At 41.4% G+C, this 24,191-nt stretch overlaps 1 protein-coding gene and 1 long non-coding RNA gene across 9 annotated transcripts in view; one reads left to right on the top strand and one right to left on the bottom strand.

Annotated features, from left to right (window-relative positions):
- MAST2 (microtubule associated serine/threonine kinase 2) overlaps positions 1-24,191 on the top strand; it is a 320,067-nt gene that overhangs the window by 135,368 nt on the left and 160,508 nt on the right. For 6 of the 8 annotated variants that reach the window (XM_034779933.1, XM_034779932.1, XM_034779940.1 and 3 more), the window contains one exon: positions 12,833-12,864. In XM_034779933.1, coding sequence (XP_034635824.1) covers positions 12,833-12,864 — 32 coding nt within the window. Of the gene's footprint in view, positions 1-12,832; positions 12,865-21,129; positions 21,637-24,191 lie in introns of those variants that run through there. The other 2 variants (XM_034779936.1, XM_034779937.1) reach the window with 2 other exon arrangements.
- LOC117882010 lies at positions 20,465-22,428 on the bottom strand. Its single transcript, XR_004646918.1, has 2 exons — positions 22,259-22,428; positions 20,465-21,643 (listed from the first exon to the last, which is right to left on the bottom strand). It is a non-coding gene; the product is annotated as an uncharacterized LOC117882010 (long non-coding RNA).

Genomic DNA, 24,191 nt, shown 5'->3' with positions numbered 1-24,191 from the left:
GCTTTATATGGTTAGAAATCCTTTTAGGACCAATTACTAGATATCATTTAGAATTGATTACTTATGTTTTCAATTTCTGAAAGTATTTTCTCCATGATCCATGGGGAATGGACTTACTGCTGCTGTCATGGAGGAGGAAGACTGTCTCCCTAGCAGAAGGTTTTGGAGAGGCTTTCGAGTTTTCCTTCCCTTGGATCCTCTCCCATGAGTTTTACCATTAGGCAGTATGATCTGGCCCATGGAAAATGAGGTAGTAAAGTTGCCACTGTTCTATTACTAATGCTATTCAGCCTACAATGGAGATTGCAGGAGTCTGAGTGATCTTAGGGCTGGTCCACACTTAGTCCGGACTTCGGACTAAGGTACGCAAATTCAGCTACGTTAATAACGTAGCTGAATTCGAAGTACCTTACTCCGGACTTACCGCGGTCCAGACGCGGCCGGAAGTCTCCCCCCGTCGACGCCGCGTACTCCTCTCGGCGAGCTGGAGTACCGGCGCCGATTGTGAGCACTTCCGGGATCGATCCGGGATCGATTTAACGCGTCTTAACCAGACGCGATAAATCGATCCCAGAACATCGATGGCGTGCCTCCGGACCAGCCGGTAAGTGAAGACTAGGCCTTAGATTATGAATGATTCTTTGGCTGTTTAAAGTAGTATAGGAGTGTACATTTTTTGAAAATAAAGTTCTGTTGATGCTCTAAGAGCACTTACCAATGCAAGAGTTGTATGAGAGACGCATATGGTACTTTACAAGGAAAAAAAAAAAGAATTTAGTTACTTTGCTCTCCTGCCTCTTCCCAAATTCCTTACATTGACACTGGTCCTGGTCCAAGTGAGAAATGAATCTAAGATAAATAGAACCATTTTGACTGCTAACAATATGTGATCAATCCATTCTGTCTGTACTGACATTGCAGATTCTTTGGCTCAGGTACAATGCCAGAGGTGATATTACAGCTCACATGTTTCAGCATGATGTTCCTTTGTAATCAGTGATTTTTGTATATTTTATATATGGTAATGCACAGAATGAAAATGAACTCCTGAGTAGATTTACTATCTATTTTTCACCCATAAAATACCTGTGGTTTTTAAAAAAATTTTGTTTAGGGTAACTCTAAAAGGCACCCAAACTCACAAAAAAAAATGTTTGGGGTCACTGTTTAACCTAATATAAGGGTTCAAATGTGGTAAACATTTTTAGTCTTGTAGCCTGATAATTTGGGTGCCAACTTTTTGTTGTTATGGCATTAGAAGCAAGGAAATTATTAACTTTTTAGGGAGTGGGGGTGAGAAGATGTGTCTTTAATACAAAAGGCAAATGGCTTAATAACAGATTAATGTTACTACCAGTATTTGCTTATTTGTAATGGTCTTGGCATTTTTAGGAGCTGTCACAATTTCCTTTTTTTGCATGCCCAGTCTTGAAGGAAAGAACTTTCTGTACAAGATAAGGCAGAGAATAATTTCAAAAACAGTTTCTAACTATGGCATTACAGCAGCACTGCACTAACTTCTGTGAAGGCACTTTCCTTCTGTGCCCCTTGTTCGGTACTTATAACATGTCTAAGATATTTCCTTTCATAAGCTGGTAAAAACTGCTGAAGTGGTGGAAGAAACTTTTTAATTTGCTTATTGTATCCTTTTTTTTTTTTTTTTTTGAGTTGGCCAGAACTGAACACGTTATTCAAAGTATGGAAGTATCAACAATGTGTATAATGGCAATGTATAATCAGCGTTAACTAGCAACCATGAAATAATACATATGATCTAATGCTGCACACTTTACTCCTGTGATTACTCTCCTTTACTTCCGAGGACTAATTGTATGAGTAAAGCGAACAGGGTTTGGCACACAATCATGCACACTCAACAAATACTCAAATTTAAATGTTTCTGATATCTGACTGTGGCCCTGACTTTATATGCAGAGTTATTCTGCATCTCATTTTTTACACTGTCTATCTGTCTCTAGCATACGGTAGCAGCTTTATTTCAGCAGACAGAATCTTATATGATTCCTTTTAAGTCATTGTTATTGGATCTTTGTGGATTGACTGACATATATCTGGACTTTAGTAAGGCCTTTGACACAGTCCCATATGACATTCTCATATGCAAACTAAGGAAATATGGTCTAGATGAAATTACTATCAGGTGGGTGCATAACTGGATGATAGTTTACTCTCAAGGAGTAGTTATGAATAGTTCGTTGTCAGACTGGCTGGACATATCAAGTGGGGTCCCGCAGGAGTCTGTCCTTGGTCCAGTAGTCTTCAGTATTTTCATTAACGAGTTGGATGATTGAGTGGAGTATGTGATTATAAAATCTGCAAATGACACCATGCTGGGAGGGGTTGCAAACACTATGGCAGACAGGATTAGAATTCAGAATGATCTTGATAAATTGGAGAATTGCTCTGAAATCAATAAGATGACATTCAATAAAGACAAGTGCAAAGTACTATACTTAAGTAGGAAAAATAAAATGCAAAACATAAAAGGTGGAATAACTGGTAAGTAGCAGTACTGCAGAAAATGATCTAGGGAGTTATGGTGCATCATACATTGAATATGATGCAACAGTGTGATGCCATTGTGGAAAAGCCTGATGTCATTGTGAGGTGTATTAAGAAGAGTATCATAAGTAAGACACAAACGACTAGTTTTGGGCATCATGCTGTAAGGAAGATGTGGACAAATTGAAGAGAATCCAGAGGAGAGCAAAAAGGGGAAAAAAAGAAAAGAAAAAAGAGATTTAGAAAACCTAACCTATGAGTAGGACCCTACCAAATTCACTGTCTATTTTGATCAATTTCACGGCCATAGGATTTTAAAATTGTGAATTTCATTATTTCAGTTATCTAAATCTGAAAAGTCATGATGTTGTAATTGTAGGGGTCCTGACCCAAAAAGGAGTGGTGTGTGTGTGTGTGTGTGTGTCACAAGGTTATTGTGTGTGTGTGTGGGGAGTTGCGGTAATGCTACACTTACTTCTGCACTGCTGCTGGTGGCGGTGGCGGTACTGCCTGGAGAGTGGCAGCTGCTGGCCAGGAGCCCAGCTCTGAAGGCAGAGCCACTGCCAGCACCAGCGCAGAAGTAAAGGATGGCATGGTAGGGTATTGCTACCCTTACTTCTGCACTGCTGCTGGCGGGGCGCTGCCTTCAGAGCTGGGCGCCTGGCCAACAGCTGCTGGTCTCCAGCCACCCAGTTCTGAAGGCAGGGCAGAAGTAAGGGTGGCAATACTGTAACTCCCTTAAAATAACCTTGTGATCCCCCTGAAACTCCCTTTTGGGTCAGGACTCCCAATTTGAGAAACACGGCTCTCCCCAGTGAAATCTGTATAGGGTAAAAGCACACAAAAGACCAAATTTCACAGGGTGATACCAGATTTCATGGTCTGTGACGCGTTTTTCATGACCGTGAATTTGATAGATCCCTACCTATGAGGAAAAGTTGAAAGAATAAGGCATGTTTAATTTAGAGAACAGCAGGCTGAGGGAGGACATAATAGTCTTCAAATATATAAAAGGTTATTACAAGAAGGACTGTGATCAATTGTTCTTCATGGCCATCAATGGTAGGACAAAGTTGTAATTAGCTTAGTTTGACGCAAAAGAGATTTATTTTGGATATTAGGAAAAGCTTTCTAACTATAAGGGTAATTAAGCAATGGGTCAGGTTATCTAGGGTGCTGTGAAATCCTCATAGTTGGATATTTTTAAGAACTGGTTAGACAAACATCTGACCCCGGATGGTTTTGCTATACTTATTCCTATGAGGTCTCTTCCAGCCCTACATTTCTATGATTCTATAAAAGTGTGTCTAGAGCCAATCCTACACCACTTTTTTCTGTTCTTTTGCCTTTGCCCATGTATGCAACATGTCTCCATTGCACTCTCCTCAAGTTAATAAATATAAATGTTACTTCTAGGGTGACCAGATGTCCCGATTTTATATGGACAGTCCTGATTTTGGGGTCTTTTTCTTATATAGGTTCCTATTACCCCTCACCCTGTGTCCTGATTTTTCACATTTGCTGTCTGGTCACCCTAGTTACTCCTAAACATGTATGTTCCATTACATACACTGAGTTCTTTGAGAGTGTTTCTCTCTCCAAATAAAATCTATTGCATAAAGAAGCTTGGCAGGCATGCCTTATGTGTGTCAGACGTGGCAGTGCTAGTACTCAAAATATAGCTCTAAATTTTGTTAGTCGGTCTTCCTAATCAAATCTACCTGTTTTTCTGACATGCTGTCGTCATATTGTGGAGTAGATGTAGGGCATTACTGAAATGCATTGCAGCAAAATTTCCTTAGCGCTTCATTCAACATGCCATTTCTCTTTAATATCACCCTGCTGAATCTTTAAAGACCTCAGTAAACTAATTTACTAAAGAGAAATTGCACAGTCAAGTTACTGTACCTGTGATTTTTAACTCTGGCAGGGAGTCCAGAGAGGAGGTTAATTCATTTTGAAAAGCCAACCATTGTGTAATATTATCAGCTAAAAGGTTTTTGAGATCAACTATTTAACTACCGCTTTTATTATAGAATAGCAGGGTTGGAAGGGACCTCAGGAGATCATCTAGTCCCACCTGCTGCTCAAAGCAGGATCAATCCCCAGACAGATTTTTGGCTCAGATCCCTAAATGGCCTCCACAAGGATTGAACTCTCAACTCTGGGTTTAGCAGGCCAATGCTCAAACCACTGAGCTATCCCTCCTGCTTCTTTACAGGTAATGTAGGACTAGACTGAGTCTTTGCTCTTAGTCCCAGGAGGAAGAGCCTTGAGAAAAAATTGTGACTCTGAGAATCTCAGTTCCTTCCCTGCCCCCATGAGGAAGTAATCTGTTTCCCCCCCCCACACACCTTTATCAGCTCAACTTTGTTGGCTGACTCATTGAAGGAGTGAGGCAAGGCTCTGCCCATTTGCTTGGGAATTTACAGAGCATGCAGCCCTTGCTCTCATTCCCTCATCCAAGCCATGATGTGGGGAGGTTTGACAGGAAATTCCCTTATACCTTCTAAGACGTACTCTTGAACCATTGGCAGTTAGGTAACTAGGGTGACCAGCTGTCTGGTTTTCGACCAGAACACCCAGTCGAAAAGGGACCCCGGCGGCTCCAGTCAGCACCGCCTACCTGTCCTAGGCCACCGCGCTGTGCCCCGGAAGCGGCCAGCAGGTCTGTCTCCTGGGCGGGTGGTGGGTGGTGGGGAATGGAGCTCCGCGTGCTACCCCCGCCCCGAGCCTGGCCAGTGGGTGCTGGGGGACAGTGCCTGGGGTGGTGAGAGCAGCATGCGGAGCTTCCTGACCCCCCGCCTATTAGTGTCAGACCTGTTGGCCGCTTCCGGGGTGCGCACAACGTGTGTCAGGACAGGCAGGCAGCCTGCCTTAGCCCCCTTGCTGCACCGCTGACCTGGGAGCCACCCGAGGTAAGCTCGCACCCCAGCCCTGAGCCCCCCTGAACCCAGAGCTCCCTCCTGCACCCCAAACCCGTCATCCTCAGCCCCACCCCAGATCCTGCACCCCCATGCCCTACCTCAACCCACAGCCCCCTCCCACACGCCAAATCCCTCAGCCCCACCCCCCAGCCTGGAGCCGCTTCCTGCATCCCAAGCCCCTCATCCTTGGTCCCACCCCGGAGCCTCTGCCCCAGACCAGTGAAAGTGAGTGAGCATGGGAGAGAGAGAGAGCCACTGAGGGAGGGGGAATGTAGTAAGTGGGGGCAGGGCCTCAGGGAAGGGGTGGGGCTAGGGTGTTCGGTTTTGTGCCATTAGAAAGTTGGTAACCCTATAGGTAACTGGTTGCCTTAAAATCTTGATGAAACCCTGAAGTAAGTGGAATGACAGATTGGAGGCTTTTGGAGCCGCAGTTTCTTGCCAGATTATGTGAGTGGGTTTGACTTGGATACTTAGCTGTACCTTTGCCGGGGCAGTTTGCTATAATATGTAGATGACACTCTGGGAGTGTAAATTCTTGGCTGTGGTTGCTATTCCCCTTTAACACACAGTTTTTTTTCTAGTTTCCAGCCATTTCATAGTGACTGAGCTCTGAAGGGAAACCTGAAAGCGCTTTGTTTTGCTAGCCGGGTGCTTAAAAGCACTGTGCCTTTTTAAAGAAAGGAAGAAGCTGAAAATGTACATGTTATGTTATATGCTAGGTCTTGACTCATTGTTTTGAGGATTGAGACAAACTGGTTCTTTAGAGGAGTGAGGCTATTTGTCAGCTGAATATCAAATCCCTTTTCCAGTTGGTTATTTCAATGTATTTTACAAATGTTAATATTTCTTACTGACATGAGACTATACTGAATTTGGAAAGTAATCCCAAACGTATTTTGATTGTTTAATTGGTTTACGTGGTGCGCATTTAGAATAATAATAATAATTACACATTATTAACTACTTAGGGCACTGGTCATATCACCCTTCCACAGCCCTCAATTGTCCTAAAGCGGCTACTGCTGCTTTGGCCCTGCCATGCAGGCTTTGTAAGGGGAGGAAAATCCAGGTACACTGTAATTCAACATGTGGCTAGCAGCAGGAGTGTGAGAGAACACACTGCCAGATCTGAGCTACCCGTGATAATTGTAATGATATATTAACATTATTGCAGGCAAAACACCTCTAAAGTGTGTGGGCTAAGGATATTGCAGCTGTCTAAATCTTCTCAATATTGCTGATTTTAGGTGGTATTGGAAAGTGTTAAGGTAGCAATTTTCTTACTTTAAAGCATTTTTATATTTAATCGGGTGATATAACAATATAATCCTCTATTATTTAGTTTTACAATAAAATAGTTAATTATGGAAATTAACATCTGCAGTGTATACCACAAATTAATCCAACATTTCATCTCACAGATATGTTGTTGTCAAAATGCTCACATTGTTAGTATTGATGTTTAAATCTCTTTGCCATGCAGTTTGGCAACCAAATTCAAATGATATTTTATTTTTTGGAGAGAAGGAAATTGAAATATATTATTTTTAATATCCACTTATAAACATTCCTGTAGTAAGAAACAGCAGATTTTCTTGACTTGTAGGGAAAGAAAAGCTTAGGTTTTTTATATTTTTTTTAAAACCATGAAAAATTCCTTCCTTTTTCAGTCTGATGGGTGGATTATAGTTGGTGTCCTTGCATGGGCAGGTTGTATTTTCCATCAGAACTGGAGATTCTAATCCTCATTATCATTTCTGTAATGCAAGTGGTTTATGTGTAGAAACAGATTTAATTAATCCCCTGCTGGTTGATAGTGCACCCTAAAGCAAATATTTACAGTTAGCAAAGGAAAAATTTAAAATATGAGTGCATGATGTCAGGTCAGTGAGTGTCAGTTGATCTTACAACATATGTGAAATATTATCCTTAATTTACCAAGCAAAATGTATTTTCCCTTCTAGCTATAGAAATACTTTCATATCATCTTGTTTGGTGGCTCAGCTGGGATGGTGATAAGCTTACCAAATAAGAGTTCCAAGGTCAAAGGCAATCTCAGGCCATGACTACACTTCCGTGCTCCTGCAATCGATGCAGCAGGGGTCAGTTTAGCAGGTCTAGTGAAGACCCACTAAATTGACCACAGAGTGCTCTCTGGTCGACTCTGGTACTCCACTGGAACGAAAGGAGTAAGGTAAGTCGACAAGAGAGCATCTCCCGTTGATGCAGCGCAGTGTAGACACCGCAGTAAGTTGACCTAAGCTATGTCGACTCCAACTACATTATTCACATAGCTTGAGTAGCGTAACTTAGGTCGACTTACCCCGGTAGTGTAGAAAAGGCCTCAGGAACCCTGGTGCCTGTGCTGGCAGAAACTGGGAACATCCAGGTGGTGGTGATTTTCAGTTAATTTGAAAGGGCCAAAGTATGGTGCATTAAGAGCACATTTTAGCATCCCGCTTTGCCTGTGGGTATGTGCCATATGTGCAGCTACACATTCAAGGACGAATTGCAATATTGAGAGAAAGTGATGATGAAATATCTCTCTATGGTGCTTTTATAAAGAGTGATTAGAGGAAGACAGTGTGATATATCACCTACTCCTAACATGACTAAAACACTGCACCCTTCTTCTGTGATTATTAAGTTAAAAAATTAGTTTTGCTAAACAATCCCTAAGTTAATTTTATTACTTTTCAATAAAACAGATAATTAATGTAATGGCATTTTCCTCTGTATGTAAAGATACAGCCTGATGAATCACATTTTTGAGAACATAAGTTAATTGAAAGGGATGATTCCAGAATGGTTCTGTCCTCAGTAATTCAATTTTCCAAGGTAACATGTTGAATAAGACCTCAGTTGTCGGTCATGTTATTTGACTGCATCAGGACTTGACTTTATCCTTTATGCTAATTGTTGATGGGTTTCATCTGTGGAAAAAAGTTTGAGAAATAAAACTAGACAAATTGACAGTCTGTCATTTTTGTAAGAGGATACTGAAAATAAACATGCATTTAGAGGATTATATTACCGACCTTGAGAGCAGGTGGCACAGAGCTGGGCTGAGGTAATCAGGATAATATATCTATGTATTGACAGTTAAAGTGCTCAAAGAGACAGATACTTCAGATTGTGCATGGAATCTGCTATTCTTTGATGTTTCACTCTAAATTGGGGTTAGGTCTTATATGGAAGAAAACATTTTACATAATTAGCACAGTTACTCAGAGGATTTATTGAGTCGTGGAACAATGAAAGAATTACTATACCCAAAGCTAAATACCAGGTCAGATTTGGTGGTCATAGCATGGCAGTGTTATATTAATCATCTTGCCATTTGAAATATGAACTCTGTTTCAAGAATGCACAGATATGTATTGCCAAGTTCTCTTTGTGTGATGTTTGGCAGGATTAGCATGGTAAAGTAATTCCAGTCACCAACACTTCCTTCATAATTAATATACTGAAACTTGCTTCCCTTAGCTGGGCTACAAAAATATCCAAGCTCTGATCCCGATTTATGGGAAATAAGTAACTACAAATCTCCATGAAGTATTGTCAGGCTCTACCGTTTTGTCTATACTTGAAATGTCAGTCGAGTGCAATGTACTTTAACTGATTGATTGAAATGCGCCTTAAGTCCACATATAAGTACTTTGTGTGATTGAAGTTACCCTGGTAACTTGTAGGTGTAAAGATCCAATCAGCTGCGTGCCAGTATGGACATTCCAGTTTCCTCAACCAATGAAAGCTCCTTAGTTCACAAACTACGACCCCACTCCTTTTGCACCTTCTTATTCCCTGCCCTGCCCCTTTGTGCAGTGCCCCCTGAAATGTCTGCACTCCTGCTCCTGAAATGCAAGTCTCAGATGGCTGTCCTGCTGTGGATCATCAGCTGAGACTTCAGTTTCTGTCCCCCACACTATTCCCCTCTGCACCAGCTATGTTCCCCACATATGCTGTTCCCTTCTCCAGTAATCCTTCCTCCCTCTATCCCTGGTTCTGGCTCTATCACTCTGCAGACAGTGGATTGCTGATGGCGCACTGGTTGAAGCTGCAGCAGGAAGAGCAGAGCTGGCGGTGCTGCTGCTCACAGTTGTTGAGCTTCCAGCTCCACTCCCCTTGCTTTGGCCCTTTCATGCCGTTAGCCCCTTTAAAACCTGTTGGGGGGCGGAAAGGGGCAAGGCTGGGCAGCTACCACACCTGCTGTTCCTGATTCAGTCAGTTAAGCGGGGGAGCAATGGTTGGGGGGTCAGGGGACATGGCTGGGGAAGGAGGATACTATTGAATGGGCACAGAAGATTGTAGTTTCAGGTGGATTGCTGTCTGAGGGTCTGCAAAGTAGGAATGAAGGGACATTTCAGGAGGGTAATATGAGGTGGGACCTAGTGGAACACTGGCTATAAAAACTGATTGCTGTACCAGTGATTACTCGCCCTATTGTAGTCAAGGCCTTAGAGGTGCTGAATTTCAAAAACTGTATTGTATATTGATGCTCTAATTGCAGTATATTCATTGAGGTGCAATCACAGAATGAATGTGAATACTATAGGGATAGAGTGTAATTCAGTCATGGCATATTGGATTGAGTTCCACTGAGAGATCACATGTAATATACCATATGTTTTTCTAAAATAAAATGTGTTAATTTCCAAATTCAGACAGTGGATTATGGATTAAGAAAAATGTTGTTTTCATGGATAACGAAAAGTTACTCTCACAGGTACAAATGAGAATAAAAACAAACGTAACCCTTTAAACATAGGTGTCAATTTCCTCAGTTTTCAGGGGATGCTCCATCCTTCCCTCAAGCTCCCACACCTGCCCTGCCTTTTCCTGCCCCCACTCCACCCCCTCCCCTGCCTCTTCCTGTCCTCCGTCCTCTCTCTCTCTGAACAGCTGATCAGCAGTGGACAGGAGGCGCTGGAAGGGACGGGGAGGAGCTGATTGGTGGGACCGCCGGCGGGCAGGAGACACTGTGGGGCTGGAGGGGGAGGCGCTGATCTATCGGTGCTGAGCACCCACAATTTTTTTTGAGCACCCACAGAGTTGTCACCTATCCCTTTAAACATAAATGACTTTGAGGTGCCTTGCCCCTTAAAGCTAATATTACAAACATAAAACTGTGCCATACAGGACAGGAGGCAGTGTTGTCAGCTCTCGTTCTTGTGTCGCGAGTCTCATATTTCATCTTTTTCTTAAAGCCCCAGCTTCTTGTTTCGTACTAGAGCACGGAAAAAAAAACCCCAAAACACATATCTCAAGTCCTTATGGTTGTATAGAAGAAAGCTTGCAGACCCTAAAGGCGCAAAACCAAGAAGGCAAAGAAAAAGGACCCCAATTTTTTTTTTTAATCTCATTTTAAGTGAATGTGGTGGATTTTTGGGTCGGATTCATGATTTTTGAATGCTTAAGATTGGCAGTATTGGGAAGTGAACTTGTGTACAAATAGAAAAAGTTGCTGCATCCTTACAGGGTGTAGTTCCAGTGAATGAAAACTCTTTTAAAATAAAATGTACCATATATGTTTCACTTGGATACTACAATTAAAGTTGAAATCCACTTTCATAAAGACCCCCTATATTCCATTATTTTCATGATGCATATGCTTATAAAGTATTAAAAGACAATGGCCAAAAAGCTTTGTGTCATACGTAAAACTTTCAGCTAAAGGTTCTTATCTTTTAAAGGAGTAAGAAAGAAAGAAGGAAATCCCTTTAGAATGCAATATGTTTGACGAGTTAGGTGGTAGTGATAGATTGCTTTATATACTTGAAATGTTTTGATTAGCTTTTGACAGTTTGTGTGGTGACAGGGATGTATTCCATGATGCAGTAAGTTTTCAGGCTTGTTATGGTTGGTACCTGAATTTACTCAGTACAATTAGAGCTGTGGAACTGTGCAAGCGGCAGTGAAATTTCAAGATGTAGAGTCAGTGGGAAATCATGCTTGATTTATATTGAGGAAATGATTAGAGTCAAACTACTAGCTAGAAACTTTTCAGTGACCTTAAAAATGTTGATTAATATGCAATTTATTATTTTTAAAAATGCAACTATATGTAATTTAAAGTAGCATTTCAATCATTTAAACCCAAAATTTAGTCCTTAACTAAAAAACATCTTGTGAATGTGTTTGCATAGGGGTTTTTTAATGTTTTTTTTTATATAAACTTTCCTCTGTAATGGGGAAACAAAGCACAACTGTTTGCCAGTAGAAAATCAGAAAATAAAACTGACCATTCTAGTTAAACTGTCCATACTGAGTGAAAAACAATAAGCGTCTGAGAAACAAAATCTGCAGCTGAGAGGAGTGACAGCTAACATTTGAGCACACATTTAAGATTCTAAATCCCGTTTACCTGCATTGCTACTGCTGGGCCCCAGTAGCATTGCAAACAGAAAATCTGCTGTAAATGGTAAAATGTAAATTAAAGATTTATATTAGGGTCAGTTAGAATAAATTGCATTTGATCGTATTAATAACACCATTAAATTTTAATTGCTTTAAATGTGATGTTTATCTTCACATTGTCCTATTAAAAATACAGAGTAGTGGAATTATTTAAAAAAAAACCTCCCTAAAAATACACGTGTGGCTCTTTAACTTTATTGTTTGACTTATTTCTTGTGTGCCTTGTTGAAGGTGGACTCTGAGTAGGATGATACCCCCATCTAGTGGTGAAATATTAAAAATGCAGCAGTGTAAAATGTTTTCAAAAAGAGAGAGCGAAATGTGCTAACCTGAGATGGAAGTTCAAAAAATATTTATCTATTTCCATGTCTTTTAATCTTTACAGTTAATGGTGAAATGTGCTGATTCTAAGTGCACGCTGCATTTCTTTGATTTTCTCTTCTCAAACATATAGCAGTATGTGTATATTAAAAAAAAAAAAAATCCAAGACAAAACACCACTGCACATACTTAGCCCCTGGGGAGACGGTAGGAGAACAAACACATGACAGATGTTATCATGTTGCTTGATGCACTATGGGAAGGCACTCCGATACTAGAGTGATGAACTGTGTAGGACAGAATAGAATTAATTTCAAAGATGGTTAGTACGTTTATATACAATTGTATGCTTCTAATTTGTGACTATAAATATCATAATTGTGCAGACAAAGCAAGTATTTGTGTGCGTACCTGGCCAGTTGAGTGCTCAGTTGGCTATAAACTGGTGCAAATACCATATTATGCATGCAATGATAATATATGTGGTAACAAATTAGGAGTGCTGGCATTTTTTGAACACTTCTTTGAAAATCTAGCCCTTAATATTTTATTTGTAAAGTAATATTACTAGATTAGATAAACAAGAAGTTAATTTAAGGGCTTTCTTCATTAATTTTCTAATGTTTTGTTTGTATTTTTTCCAGAAGGAACTCAGTCTCCCTAGAAGAGGAAGCTTGTAAGTATAATTACTTTTCATCCATTACTGCCATAAGTGCTCCTGAGAGCATTCTATGCAAAAAAAAATTAATAATTCTATGCAAAAAAAAAAAAAATCTGCACACAATATTTTAAAATGCTGCAACATTCTGCAAATTTTGTGTGTCAAATAAATGTGGAGGCTCCAGCATGGCATTGGGGAGCATAGGTAGGGTGACCAGATGTCCCAATTTTATAGGGACAGTCCCGATTTTTGGGTCTTTTTCTTATATAGACTCCTATTACCCCCCACCCCGATTTTTCACATTTGCTGTCTGGTCACCCTAGGCACGGGCCACTGGCCGCACAGAGGTGGGAGATCACTGTGCAGCTTTCCCTCCCTCCCCCTCCCTGACACAGATTCAGCGGTGAGGCTGCACTCAACCCTGACAGAGTACAAGGATGGGGCCTGCCCCAGAAACAGCCCAGCGCCCTGCCCCTCTGTGCTAGGTGTATCAGGTAGGCTCAGCAATGCAAGATCCAAGTGTGAAGAGGCTTAGTGTTGGGGGATCCATGTGTGGTTTGAGAGGGTTCTGGGTGGGACAATCTGTGTGCAGGCTGCTCAGTGGGGGATCTGGATGTGGAGGGGATCTGTATGCACAGGGGCTTGTTGGGGGTTCTGGGTGCACTGGTAATGGATCTCTGCAGCGGGGTCCAGGTGAAGGTGGTTGGGGCTCAGCGGTGTGTGTGTCTGGGTGTGGGGGGGATAGAGCTCGGCAGGGTGGTCTGGATATGGAGGGTTGGTGGGGGGGTCCAGATGCTGGTGGAGTGGGGCTCAGTGGGGTGGGGATCCAGGTGCAACTGGTTGGGGCTTGGTGGGGCAGGGATCTGGGTGCCGGGGGCTCGTTGGGGTTGTCCAGGTGCAGGGGGAGTGGAGCTTATCAGGGGGTTCTGAGTGCAGGGGGGGTGAGTATGAACTTGTCTGGATGCACAGGGGCATTTAGCTCTCTGGTTGAGGTACATCCCTTGCTGTGATAGACGTGTAGGATCCATGGAACTTGAAAAGTGTGTTGTGGGGGTGTTGATCATTGTATCAATGGAGATGTGTCTGCAGTTTTTCTTCTGTTGTACCGGCAGGGTCTGATGCTGCTTTGAGTTAGTGTGTCCTGGTCTGTGGGCAGGTTGATTCTGATGACGTCTTTGGAGAGGTTGGGGCATTGTTTGAAGGGCAGAAAAAGGGTGTTCAGAAAAGATTCCTTTCAGGTTGAGGTCCCCATCGAATATGGGTTGTAGTTGTTCGATGATACCATGTATGGGTTCCAGTGTGGGGTGGTAGGTGACAAATAGGGGTGTGCGGTCAGAGGGGGTTTTATTTCTATATTGAAGCAGGTTATCTTGGTGTATTTGGGTGGCCCATTCCAAGATGCGGACATCTTCTCTGGTGTATTGTCCTTGTTTAGTGAAAGTGGTTTTGAGTGTGTTAAGGTGTATATCCCAGACTTTTTCCTTGGATCATATTCTGTGGAAGCTGAGTGCCTGGCTGTAGATAACAGATTTCTTGGTGTGTTTGGGGTTGTTACTGGATCTATGAAGATAGGTGTGGTGATCCATGGGTTTCTTGTATATTTTGTCTGAAGGGTTCGATTGTTGAAGTTGATTGTGGTGTCTAGGAAATGGATGCTGGTGTTGGAGTGTTCCAGAGAGAGTTTAATGGATGGGTGGAAATTGTTGAAGTTGTGGTGGACATCTATGAGGGAGTTTAAGTTATCTGTCCACTGGATGAAAATATCCTCGATGTATCTCAGCTATATCATTGGTTTCATGGTGCATTTGTCCATAAATTCTTGTTCAAGGTGGCCCATGAAGAGGTTGGCATATTGGGGAGCCATCCTAATACCCAGGGCTGTTCCCATGGTTTGGACAAAGTGTTTGTTGAATATAAAATTGTTATGGGTAAGGATGAAATGGATGAATTTGGTGATGCATTTGGGATGCATTTCTGAGGGTTGTCTATTGTCTTGTAAATATTTGAGGCAGGTAGCTGTGCCATCATTGTGAGGGATGTTGGTGTATCAGGAAGTGACATCCATGGTGGCAAGGATGATATTCTGAGGGAGGTTGTTAATGGTGCGGAGTTTATGGAAGAAGTTGGTTGTGTCATGGAGGAAGCTGGCCCTTTGTATGGTGAGTGGTTTAAGGATGGGTTCTGAGTCCTGATATTCCTTCAGAACGAGTGCCATAACCAGATGGGATGGGTCTCCCTGGGTTCCCTTGTTTGTGTATTTTAGGAAGCACGTAGAAGGTCCCTGGGGTGGGTTCATGGGAGATGAGTTAATAGAGTTTCTCTTGGAGTTTTTTGGAGAAGCATTTGATGATATCCTTAAGTTCCTGGGTAAACTGTGGTGAATTGAAGGATTAGAAGGGAGCGCAAGGGTCAACTAGTTTAACCTCCTGCCAAGGTGCAGGATTTGTCGTGTGTAACCCTTCCAAGACAGATGGCTATCGAGTCTCATTTTGAAACCTCCAGTGAAGGAGTTTTCCTGACTTCCTGAGGAAGTTTGTTCCATTGGCCTACTGTTCTTACAGTTAAGACGTTTTCCCTGAGATTTAATGTACCCATTGCCTTTTGTCCTGCTCTCTGTGGCAAGACAAAACAGTTTTTCCTCATCTTTTTAATGGGAGCCTTAAAAGTATTTGAAGATCGCCATCATGTTCTCTGCCCCCTCCACCCCCCACGCAATCTCCCTCTTTTCCAAACTAAAGATACTCAGTTCGTTCAGCCTTCGTGCATCTGGCTTACATGCCATCACTTTGATCATCTTTGTCACTCACTCTGTATCCTTTCCAGTTTCTCTACATCCTGTGTGTATAGTTAGGGCCCTAATAAATTTATGGCCATGAAAAACGCGTCATGGACTGTGAAATCTGGTCTCCCACCGTGAAATCTGGTCTTTTGCATGCTTTTACCCTAGACTATTCAGATTTCACGGGGGAGACCAGTATTTCTCAAATTAGGAGTCCTGACCCAAAAGGGAGTTGCGGGGTGGGTCACAAGGCTATTTTAGAGGGGTCACAGTATTGACACCCTTACTTCTGTTCTGATTTCAGAGCTGGGCTGCCAGAGAGTGGTGGCTGTTGGCCAGGTCCCCAGCTCTGCAGGCAGTGCCCCGCCAGCAGCAGTGCAGAAGTAAGGGTAGCAATACCATACCATGCCAGCCTTACTTCTGCGTTGCTGGCTTCAGAGTGGGCAACCGGACAGTGGCGGCTGCTGACTGGCAGCAGTGCAGAAGTAAGGGTGGCAATACCATACCGTGCCATCCTTACTTCTGCACTGCTGCTGTGCTGCTGCTGAGGTGGCCCTACCTTTAGAGCTGGGCTCCCGGCCAGCAGCCACCACTCTCCAGCTGCTCAGCTTTGAAGGCAGCGCTGCTGGCAGCAGCAGCACAGAAATAAGAACTGCAACCCCCCTTACAATAACCTGTGGCCTCCCCCCCCCCCAACTCCTTTTTGGATCAGGACTCCTACAATTACAACACCATGACATTTCAGATTTAAATAGCTGAAATCATGAAATTTATGATTTTTAAAATCCTATGACTGTGAAATTGACCAAAATGGACTGTGAATTTGGTAGGGCCCTGTTGTCAGACGCTACTGGTGTGGTGCTCTGCTCTGTTCAATGTTGATATCAATCGGCTGCGTGCGTGTGTTCCCTCTCTGTGCTGCCCCAGCTCTGCACAGATAGCTGACACAGCAGACCCCGAGAGAAACCCCAATGACCACAGACTCTAGTAAGGTACGAAGGCACATCGGCCAGGTTTATTGTCAAAGAGAAACACAGTCTCCAGCTCCCCGGCATAGAAGTCCAAGGTGCTGCTGAGGTGCGGCTAGCTAGTACTTATGTGCTCCCTGACAATGGACTCAGCTCAGTCAGTGGCGGGACTTTCCACTGCCCCCTAGGCCGGACCAAGACACCGCCCTAGGAATGCATTCTTATACACAGGTACAAACAAGTTACACATCACTCTTGACGTACTGAGGTGCAACCCCTCTACGCAGCAAGGGACAACCCCACTAGGTAGCAAGATGCCGCCTCTCACCTTGTACATGTTGGTTTGAACAAAACAACTCTATCCATCATATTCCCCTTTTGGCCCTGTCATTGGGATGGGTCAGCTTGTTCCTTGTTGTGTGTGGAATGTACAAGTATGCGAATGTTCTGATATCTGGTGTCCAGTACCTTTTAGGTATGTCTCTTTTTGCAGCATCAGCCCTTTCCTTGCCAGCTTCTGTGAGCAGGGCCTGCCTCTGGCTCACAGCTTAACTTTGCTTTATGTTAGCAAAGTCTTGACCACTACTTTACTTTACTCATACTGTGGGCCTCTGATAAGGGTTTATGTTTCAGGGCCTCATCTTACTACAGGCCCTATATATAGCAGTGACCAAAATTGGACACAGTACTCCAGCTCAGGCCTAACCAGCACTAAGTAGAGTGGTACTATCACCTCCCTTAACTTGCATGCTATGTCTCTGTTAATGTAACCCAAAATTGCATCTTCAAAATTGCATGTTTTCAAATCCCTCCCCAAACAACTCCAAGAGAAATTCTACAAACTCATCTCAGACTTGAAGAAGAGCTTTGTGTAAGCTTGAAAGCTTGCCTCTATCCTCAGAAAGTGGTTCAATAAAAGATACTACCTCACCCACCTTGTCTCAGAAAAATGATAAAAGATAAAAACACCATATCATCAGTAGGTGAACCCTTTTCACAAACCAGTTACTCCATATATGACCTCTATCTTCATCTTCAAAGGAAACTCACACAACACCTTCAAAAGACAAGCTTGGAGCTTAAATTCGTAACTTTGCTAGACATTAAAAATTGTGGATTTAACAAAGTCATTGGATTTATGGCTTATTACAACAATCAGTAACCCGCTAACTTCCCTTTTTTGTCCTATGACTGCAGAGGGGTTAACTGGCTACTTCATCTTGAATCATCTTTTAAGATATGGGTTAACTAGTTACGCTAAACCATCTGTTCCACTTGGTATTTGGTTGTGTGACACTCTGTGGGCATGTTTACACGTCCAGCACGGCCACAGTGCGATGCAGCTGCACCAGTGCAGCATGTCTGGTGAAGACGCTCTATGCTGGCAGGAGAGAGTTCTCCCATTGGCATCATAAAACCACCTTTGTAAGTGGCAGAAGCTACATCGATGGGAGAAGTTCACACACCGACATAGCGCCGTCCACACCAGTGCTTATGTCGGTGTAAATTATGTCGGTCGGGGGTGGGGTTTATTCAAACCCTTGAGCAACATAAGTTCTGTGACATAAACTGTAGTTTTGACATAGCCCGAGTACCTTTTCCAGATCTGGAGAGGAGCTCTGTGTAAACTCGAAAGCGTATCTTTTTCCCAATAGAAGATAGTTCAATAAAAGACATTACTTCACCCACCTTGTCTTTCTAAGGCGGTGCGCATCAGTTACAGAAGTTGCCATCCTCTCTTCCAGAAGAGGATTAACTTTTATTTACGATGCATTTATGTATGTACTGTAGATAAATTATAAAGATCCTTAGCTGTTTTAGTGGTCAAAGATACCTTTTTTTATATAGTTATTTTTGCCTTACCCAAACGTTTATTTGGGTCTTTAATAAATGCATTGTGCAGCATGATGTTATTTGACAAAAGCAAATGTGTAACCCACATACACATAGTGTGGTTGGTTCTCTGTCCCCCTCTAATGGGTAGTCACTGTATGGACATGTATGAATCTGCTAAGTTCTTTGCGACATGGAACCTTGTCCTTGGTTCTATCTCTGTTGCCACTGACCCATCCAGGGGTGTTGAATTAAATAAGTGATAGTAATTGTTAGTAAATTTGCTCCCAAATCTCCTCTCAGTGGAATTACACAGAAGTAAATTGCTTCCAGAGAACGTGCTAAACCCAAGCTTAAAACTATACCTGTTTCTACTTCTAATCTTTCTAAACCTTCATGCTTAAAACTGAGGAAACAAAAGTTTTAGGTGGAGAAAACAAGGAAAATATTTTGACTTGCTGGACTGAAGAATAAAGGCAAGCATGGGAAGAGTATTTGCACATTTATTCTAGTCTTTTGTACAAAGACCTTAATTAAATAAAGATTATATACTCGGTCTCTGTGCTAATAATTTGGATATCATATGGGTGAGAAAACAAAATCTCTTGGTCAATATATTAGGTGAAGATTAAACCTAATATGGTTATGGTTGTAAGCAAGTATGGGGAGCCTTGCTAATGTTATCACACTTATTAATTTTGTGCAAATATAGTGTCAAAGCTAAGTGGGGGCAAATATTCCCTAATATTGCAAATACCTTATCTATTTGCACTTTGGATAAGACATCACCATTGCTCAAAAATAGGAGAGTCTGATATCTTAGTGGGCAGGCTGTGCACTGCTGTACAGGAGTCCTTGGTTTGAATTCTGGTCTGTCTCTTTCCCCTTTCATGCTCAGAGGGCGTGGAAGTTATGGAGACAGTACAGTTATCCCTGGGAAGAAATGCGTTATATCACTCAGCTTCAGTCTGTCTTGGCAACAAGGCAGTTCTATGGTGAGTCATGTGCAGTTTTCCCTGACTCAGGAGAAAGGCAGCCATGACAGTACAATGCCTTAAGTGTGGGGAATATAAAATGAAGAAAATGGGTAAAGAATGTCCCATGGTGCTCTGAGAAGGAAGAGGGGAGTGGCATTCTGTTCCCATCCCGTACTACCTTGGATCTGGAAATAAAGAAGAATAATGCCTTTTCAGTTTGTGGTATTTTTGTTATAAATCGGTGAGAGAGACTTTACATTCTAACTATACTCCTCCCTTCAACTCAGAAGAGAAACACTCCCGAGCAGTAGATTAAAAATAACCTAGTGCTCTTAAATTGAGATGAGGTGTTGAGTCAGGAGCTGGAATGTGTGGCATTGCGCCTACAGAGGCTCCATAGCAGAATTGCCAGTAGTATATGGGGCTTGCTGAAATTATTTGAAGTATAGTTTGTAAAGGGGACATTGGTACATGAGAAGGATTTTAGGATTGATCTGTGTGTTAGTAATATTTTAAAAATGGGGAAAATGTTGTATGCAGTTTCTTTTAATAAAATTCGCCACTATTTAATCGACCTAATTTTCATACCAGGACCATCGTAAAATTATTATTCTATAGTGTGCATGTAAAGATCTCGCCTTCACTCTCCACCAGAGAACTGGGATTCTGGTTTGTTTGGGGTTTTTTGTTTGTTTGTTTTTTGCTGTTGATGGTGCTAATTGCGGGAACGTGGCTGGGGTTTTCATTTTGCTCTGACGGTGCTGAGGTATGTGGGAGTCCTGACATCTTCCAGATTTGAGGACCAGTAGTCAAGAAAACTCCATCTGCTGGGCGTAAAGGTCTCAATTCTCTTGTTCCTGTGGAACATAGCTGTCAGCGGAGGTCGTGATCCTGTAGAGAGAGGCATTTGTATGGTAACTTGGATCGCTTCCATGGAAGGCTTTAAAGATGAGGACCATAACCTTGAATTTGACCTGCTAGCCAATGAGGAACCATAAATGGTGGATTTTATAAATATTTGAAAATGTTAAATACTTCTTTAAAAAAATACACCACAATCTCTTAGACACAGTGTTTTAATTAAAATCTGGACAAGATGTTCATGTGGAATGTTAGTTTGGAAAGCTAACTTTCGGCAGATGATGGATTTCAGGAAAGACAGCCAGTAGTTTGTGACAACCATGCAAACAGCATGAGTTTGATTTGAGCTAATGATAGAAATTACCATTCAAAAACTAAAATGCAAGACTCAGAGATTTAAGGGATGCAAGGGAACCTCTTGAGTGCTACAAAAGATGATTATCATAGTGTAGCCTTGGATTTTTCTAGTGTCCTCAATATCCTTTGACAGTTTGTTCTATTGCCAATTTGTCCTTGTAGTTTTGAAGTTCATAAAGAAGGGAAGAAGAAATAGCTAAGCTAGAACATAACCTCATTATGTATTTGTTCCTGATATGTTTAACTTGTGCAGTAAAATTGATAGTTTAACAAATTAACCTATTATGAATGTTTTAAGATGGAAGTTCTGTAGATTCTTACATGGTTTGATTTCCAAAAATGGGATAGTTCGCATGTTTCCTCCCCAGTAAAGAACAGCTGTTCTTACACTGCTCATGACTTTCCTAGGGGCTCTTGGTGGGAGCAATGACTGTATTCCTATCACAGGATGAATTTTCGAGCTGGTATCTGAGATTTCTGCCAGAGTTTTTTCTTGTATGCCATCTCTCTCTGTGGTTCTGCATTTTTCTTGTGATTCACTGAGAGTGAACGTGTCACTGCTGTCTAAAGCCCAGAAAAAGTTTGCCACTGATTTGCTGTGCTCTTAAGTGTGAGTGATGTCAGTAGTACATTGCTGTCTGTATGACGGATCAGATTGTTTAGTTTGTATCTTTGGCTTCTCAGTACTATTGCTGCATACTGTTGGTCTTCATTTCCTGTTTATGGATGCTAGAAATAGACTTGTGGAAGACTTCTTTAAAAATAATTAGATTTTGACATTAGCTGGCTGATTAATCTGGACTGTTACTGAATTCACGAAGTCTGTGGTGACACTGGGGATATTTGAAGAGCTCTGTGTTACATTGATTGTTCTGTACTCTGCACTGGAGTGATAACAGCGGGTTCTCCTTTCTGGCTTTAAACCTCCTCTTCTGAGAAGAAACAGTGTATCAGAAAGTACAATGATGAAACGGAGGCAACAGAGACTTGGAGCCCCATCTCTGCGGATCCAGTAAGGACTGTTGTGAAAAAAAAAAAAAAAAGCAATTTAACATTGCATATGGAAACTATCAGGAAAAATACCCAGAATTTTTCATGGCCAACAAATGTCATCTTAATTTAACTTAGAAGAGGATTAATTATTGAAGGAGCATTTTATCAGTGTCAAACTTTTCATTTGGCTGTACATAGGAAATATTATTTTCCAAAACTGCAGTGAATGCTGTATTAGAAGTAAAAGTTTTGCCAGATAAATGCAATCTTTTATAGTTTTAAAAATAATTGTTTAAATGGGCACCTAATATACGTTTAGTATTGTACATGGCATTAACTGCTATGGTAAAACTGAACACTCTTCATACTCCATGCGTTTTGCATTCTTATTTTTTTTTTTTTTTAAAATCAGGGTTATTTAAACAGATTAAAAGGGAAATAAACTTTCATCTATCAGAATAAGAGCAGCGAGAAAGCTCAAAGCAGCTGAAGCCCCCCTTCCTTTTAAAATAATACATTCCAAATATTTTAGGTGAGATGAGAATCTTTTTGCTGCATTACCTGAAATTTTCATTTTAATATACAATTCTAGGCATTTTAAGTATACCAATTTATGGAACATATTTTATTTTGATACTTACCTCCTTTGTAAAGCACTTTGAAATCTTCTGATGAGAAGCACAATGTAAGAGCAAGTCATTATTAGTGTTATTTTGATCTTAAAAATGAAAGAAATTGTATATAAAGAGTATGGATGTAAGCATGGAGGCTAAGTGAATCTGTGCTACGTAGTCCATGATGAAGGAAGAGGAGGAGGAGGAGAGGAAGGCTTAACCTTTCTGTCAGCAGATTGTAAGCCCCATCAGCCGTTTAAGTACAGATTGCTCGTGGGGATTTCCAGAAACTAGGGGTTGCTTACTGAGCAGATGCATTTGGTTTCATTAGGGAATTTTAGAGCAGGGAACATTAGCAGCTCTGGATTATTTCAGTACTTTAACATGCAATATTTGGGCCCAAAATAACCATAACCAAAATCCATCCGAAATTTTCATAGTACTGTATTTATTAATGTTTTGAACAGGACAGATGGAGGTCTTTTTATTATTTATTTATTTTTACCAAAAGTAAAGTAGGTGAATATCTATGCCCAGTTAATACAACATATGTTATTTATTATTTGTATAATACCACCTCGTAGCACCCAGAAGTCCTAGCCAGGACCCCATTGTGCAAGACTCTGTACAAACACAGAAGAAAGACACAGCCCCTGCCCCAAAGAATTTACAATCTTGTACAGTCTTACCATCTGGTATAGTACATATCACTCCTGTCTACAGCACAATTCTTGCTGTGTATCCCAAACAAAAATCATTAATAATTGAGCCTTCATTGTACATGTAAGGATTAAATTTTGGGGATTGGGTACAAAATTTTTAATTTTGTGATATGTAAAGTCTTGATTGAGGATCATAGTTTTAATATAAGGGTGGCTTTTATGGTTTATATTTAATGATTTAATATTTGTCTTTTAATTCTGGTATAACAGCCCATGCATCTTTGGGTTGGTGTGAAAAAATATTATACCACCTAATGTGAAATACAAAATATTCCAATTGTAACTTCACATGAAGTTGATTTATTTGTTGGTCATGATAAAAATCGTATCCAAATTAGTTTTCAAGAAACTTAAGTGGTCAAAACAACAGTTCTAGGTATTAATGTGTAGCTGTTAAGGTAAATTGGATACTGAGTTATGTAAACAGGCCTAGCAGACCTGTGGTGTTGGTAGCAAATGCAATATTTTTCTTCAAAGAATATTGTTTTGGAATACTTTGGAAGGGTCCCTCCAGCCAGCCAGCATTTGTACTAGACTTTGGTCAATTTTGTCACACTAAGGAGTGCAGCATTGGACCTTAAAATATGTTCAGCTGTTTGGAGTGTAGTAACTCATGTTGCTGTAGTTATGATATTCTCTTATGTAAATATACACTGATTATTTTCCTCCAGCGTGCTACAAATCTGGGGTAAAAAAGACTTTCATATCATATTAGAAATTAATACATTTCAATTATTTTAATAGCTCAGGCATTTTTTCTTTATCATAGAATCATAGATTAGGGTTGGAAGAGACCTCATGAGGTCATCTAGTCCAACCCCCAGGTCAAAGTAGGACCAACCCCAACTAAATCATCCCAGCCAGGGCTTTGTCAAGCCTGTCCGTAAAAACCTCTAAGGATGGAGGTTCTACCATCTCCCTAGGTAAAAACAATGAGGAGTCTTGTGGCACCTTAAAGACTAACAGATTTATTTGGGCATAAGCTTTCGTGGGTTAAAAAACCCACTTCTTCAGATGCATGGAGTCTTCCCAAATAAATCTGTTAGTCTTTAAGGTGCCATTGGACTCCTCGTTGGCTCCCTAGGTAAAGCATTCCAGTGCTTCACCACCCCCCTAGTGAAATAGTTTTTCCTAATATCCAACCTAGACCTCCCCCATTGCAACTTGAGACTGTTGCTCCTTGTTCTGTCATCTGCCACCACTGAGAACAGCTGAGCTCCCTCCTCTTTGGAACCCCA

The sequence above is a fragment of the Trachemys scripta genome, chromosome 8, assembly GCF_013100865.1.
Source record: "Trachemys scripta elegans isolate TJP31775 chromosome 8, CAS_Tse_1.0, whole genome shotgun sequence".
NCBI lineage: Eukaryota > Metazoa > Chordata > Testudines > Emydidae > Trachemys > Trachemys scripta.
This window is presented reverse-complemented; position numbering and strand designations above follow the sequence as displayed.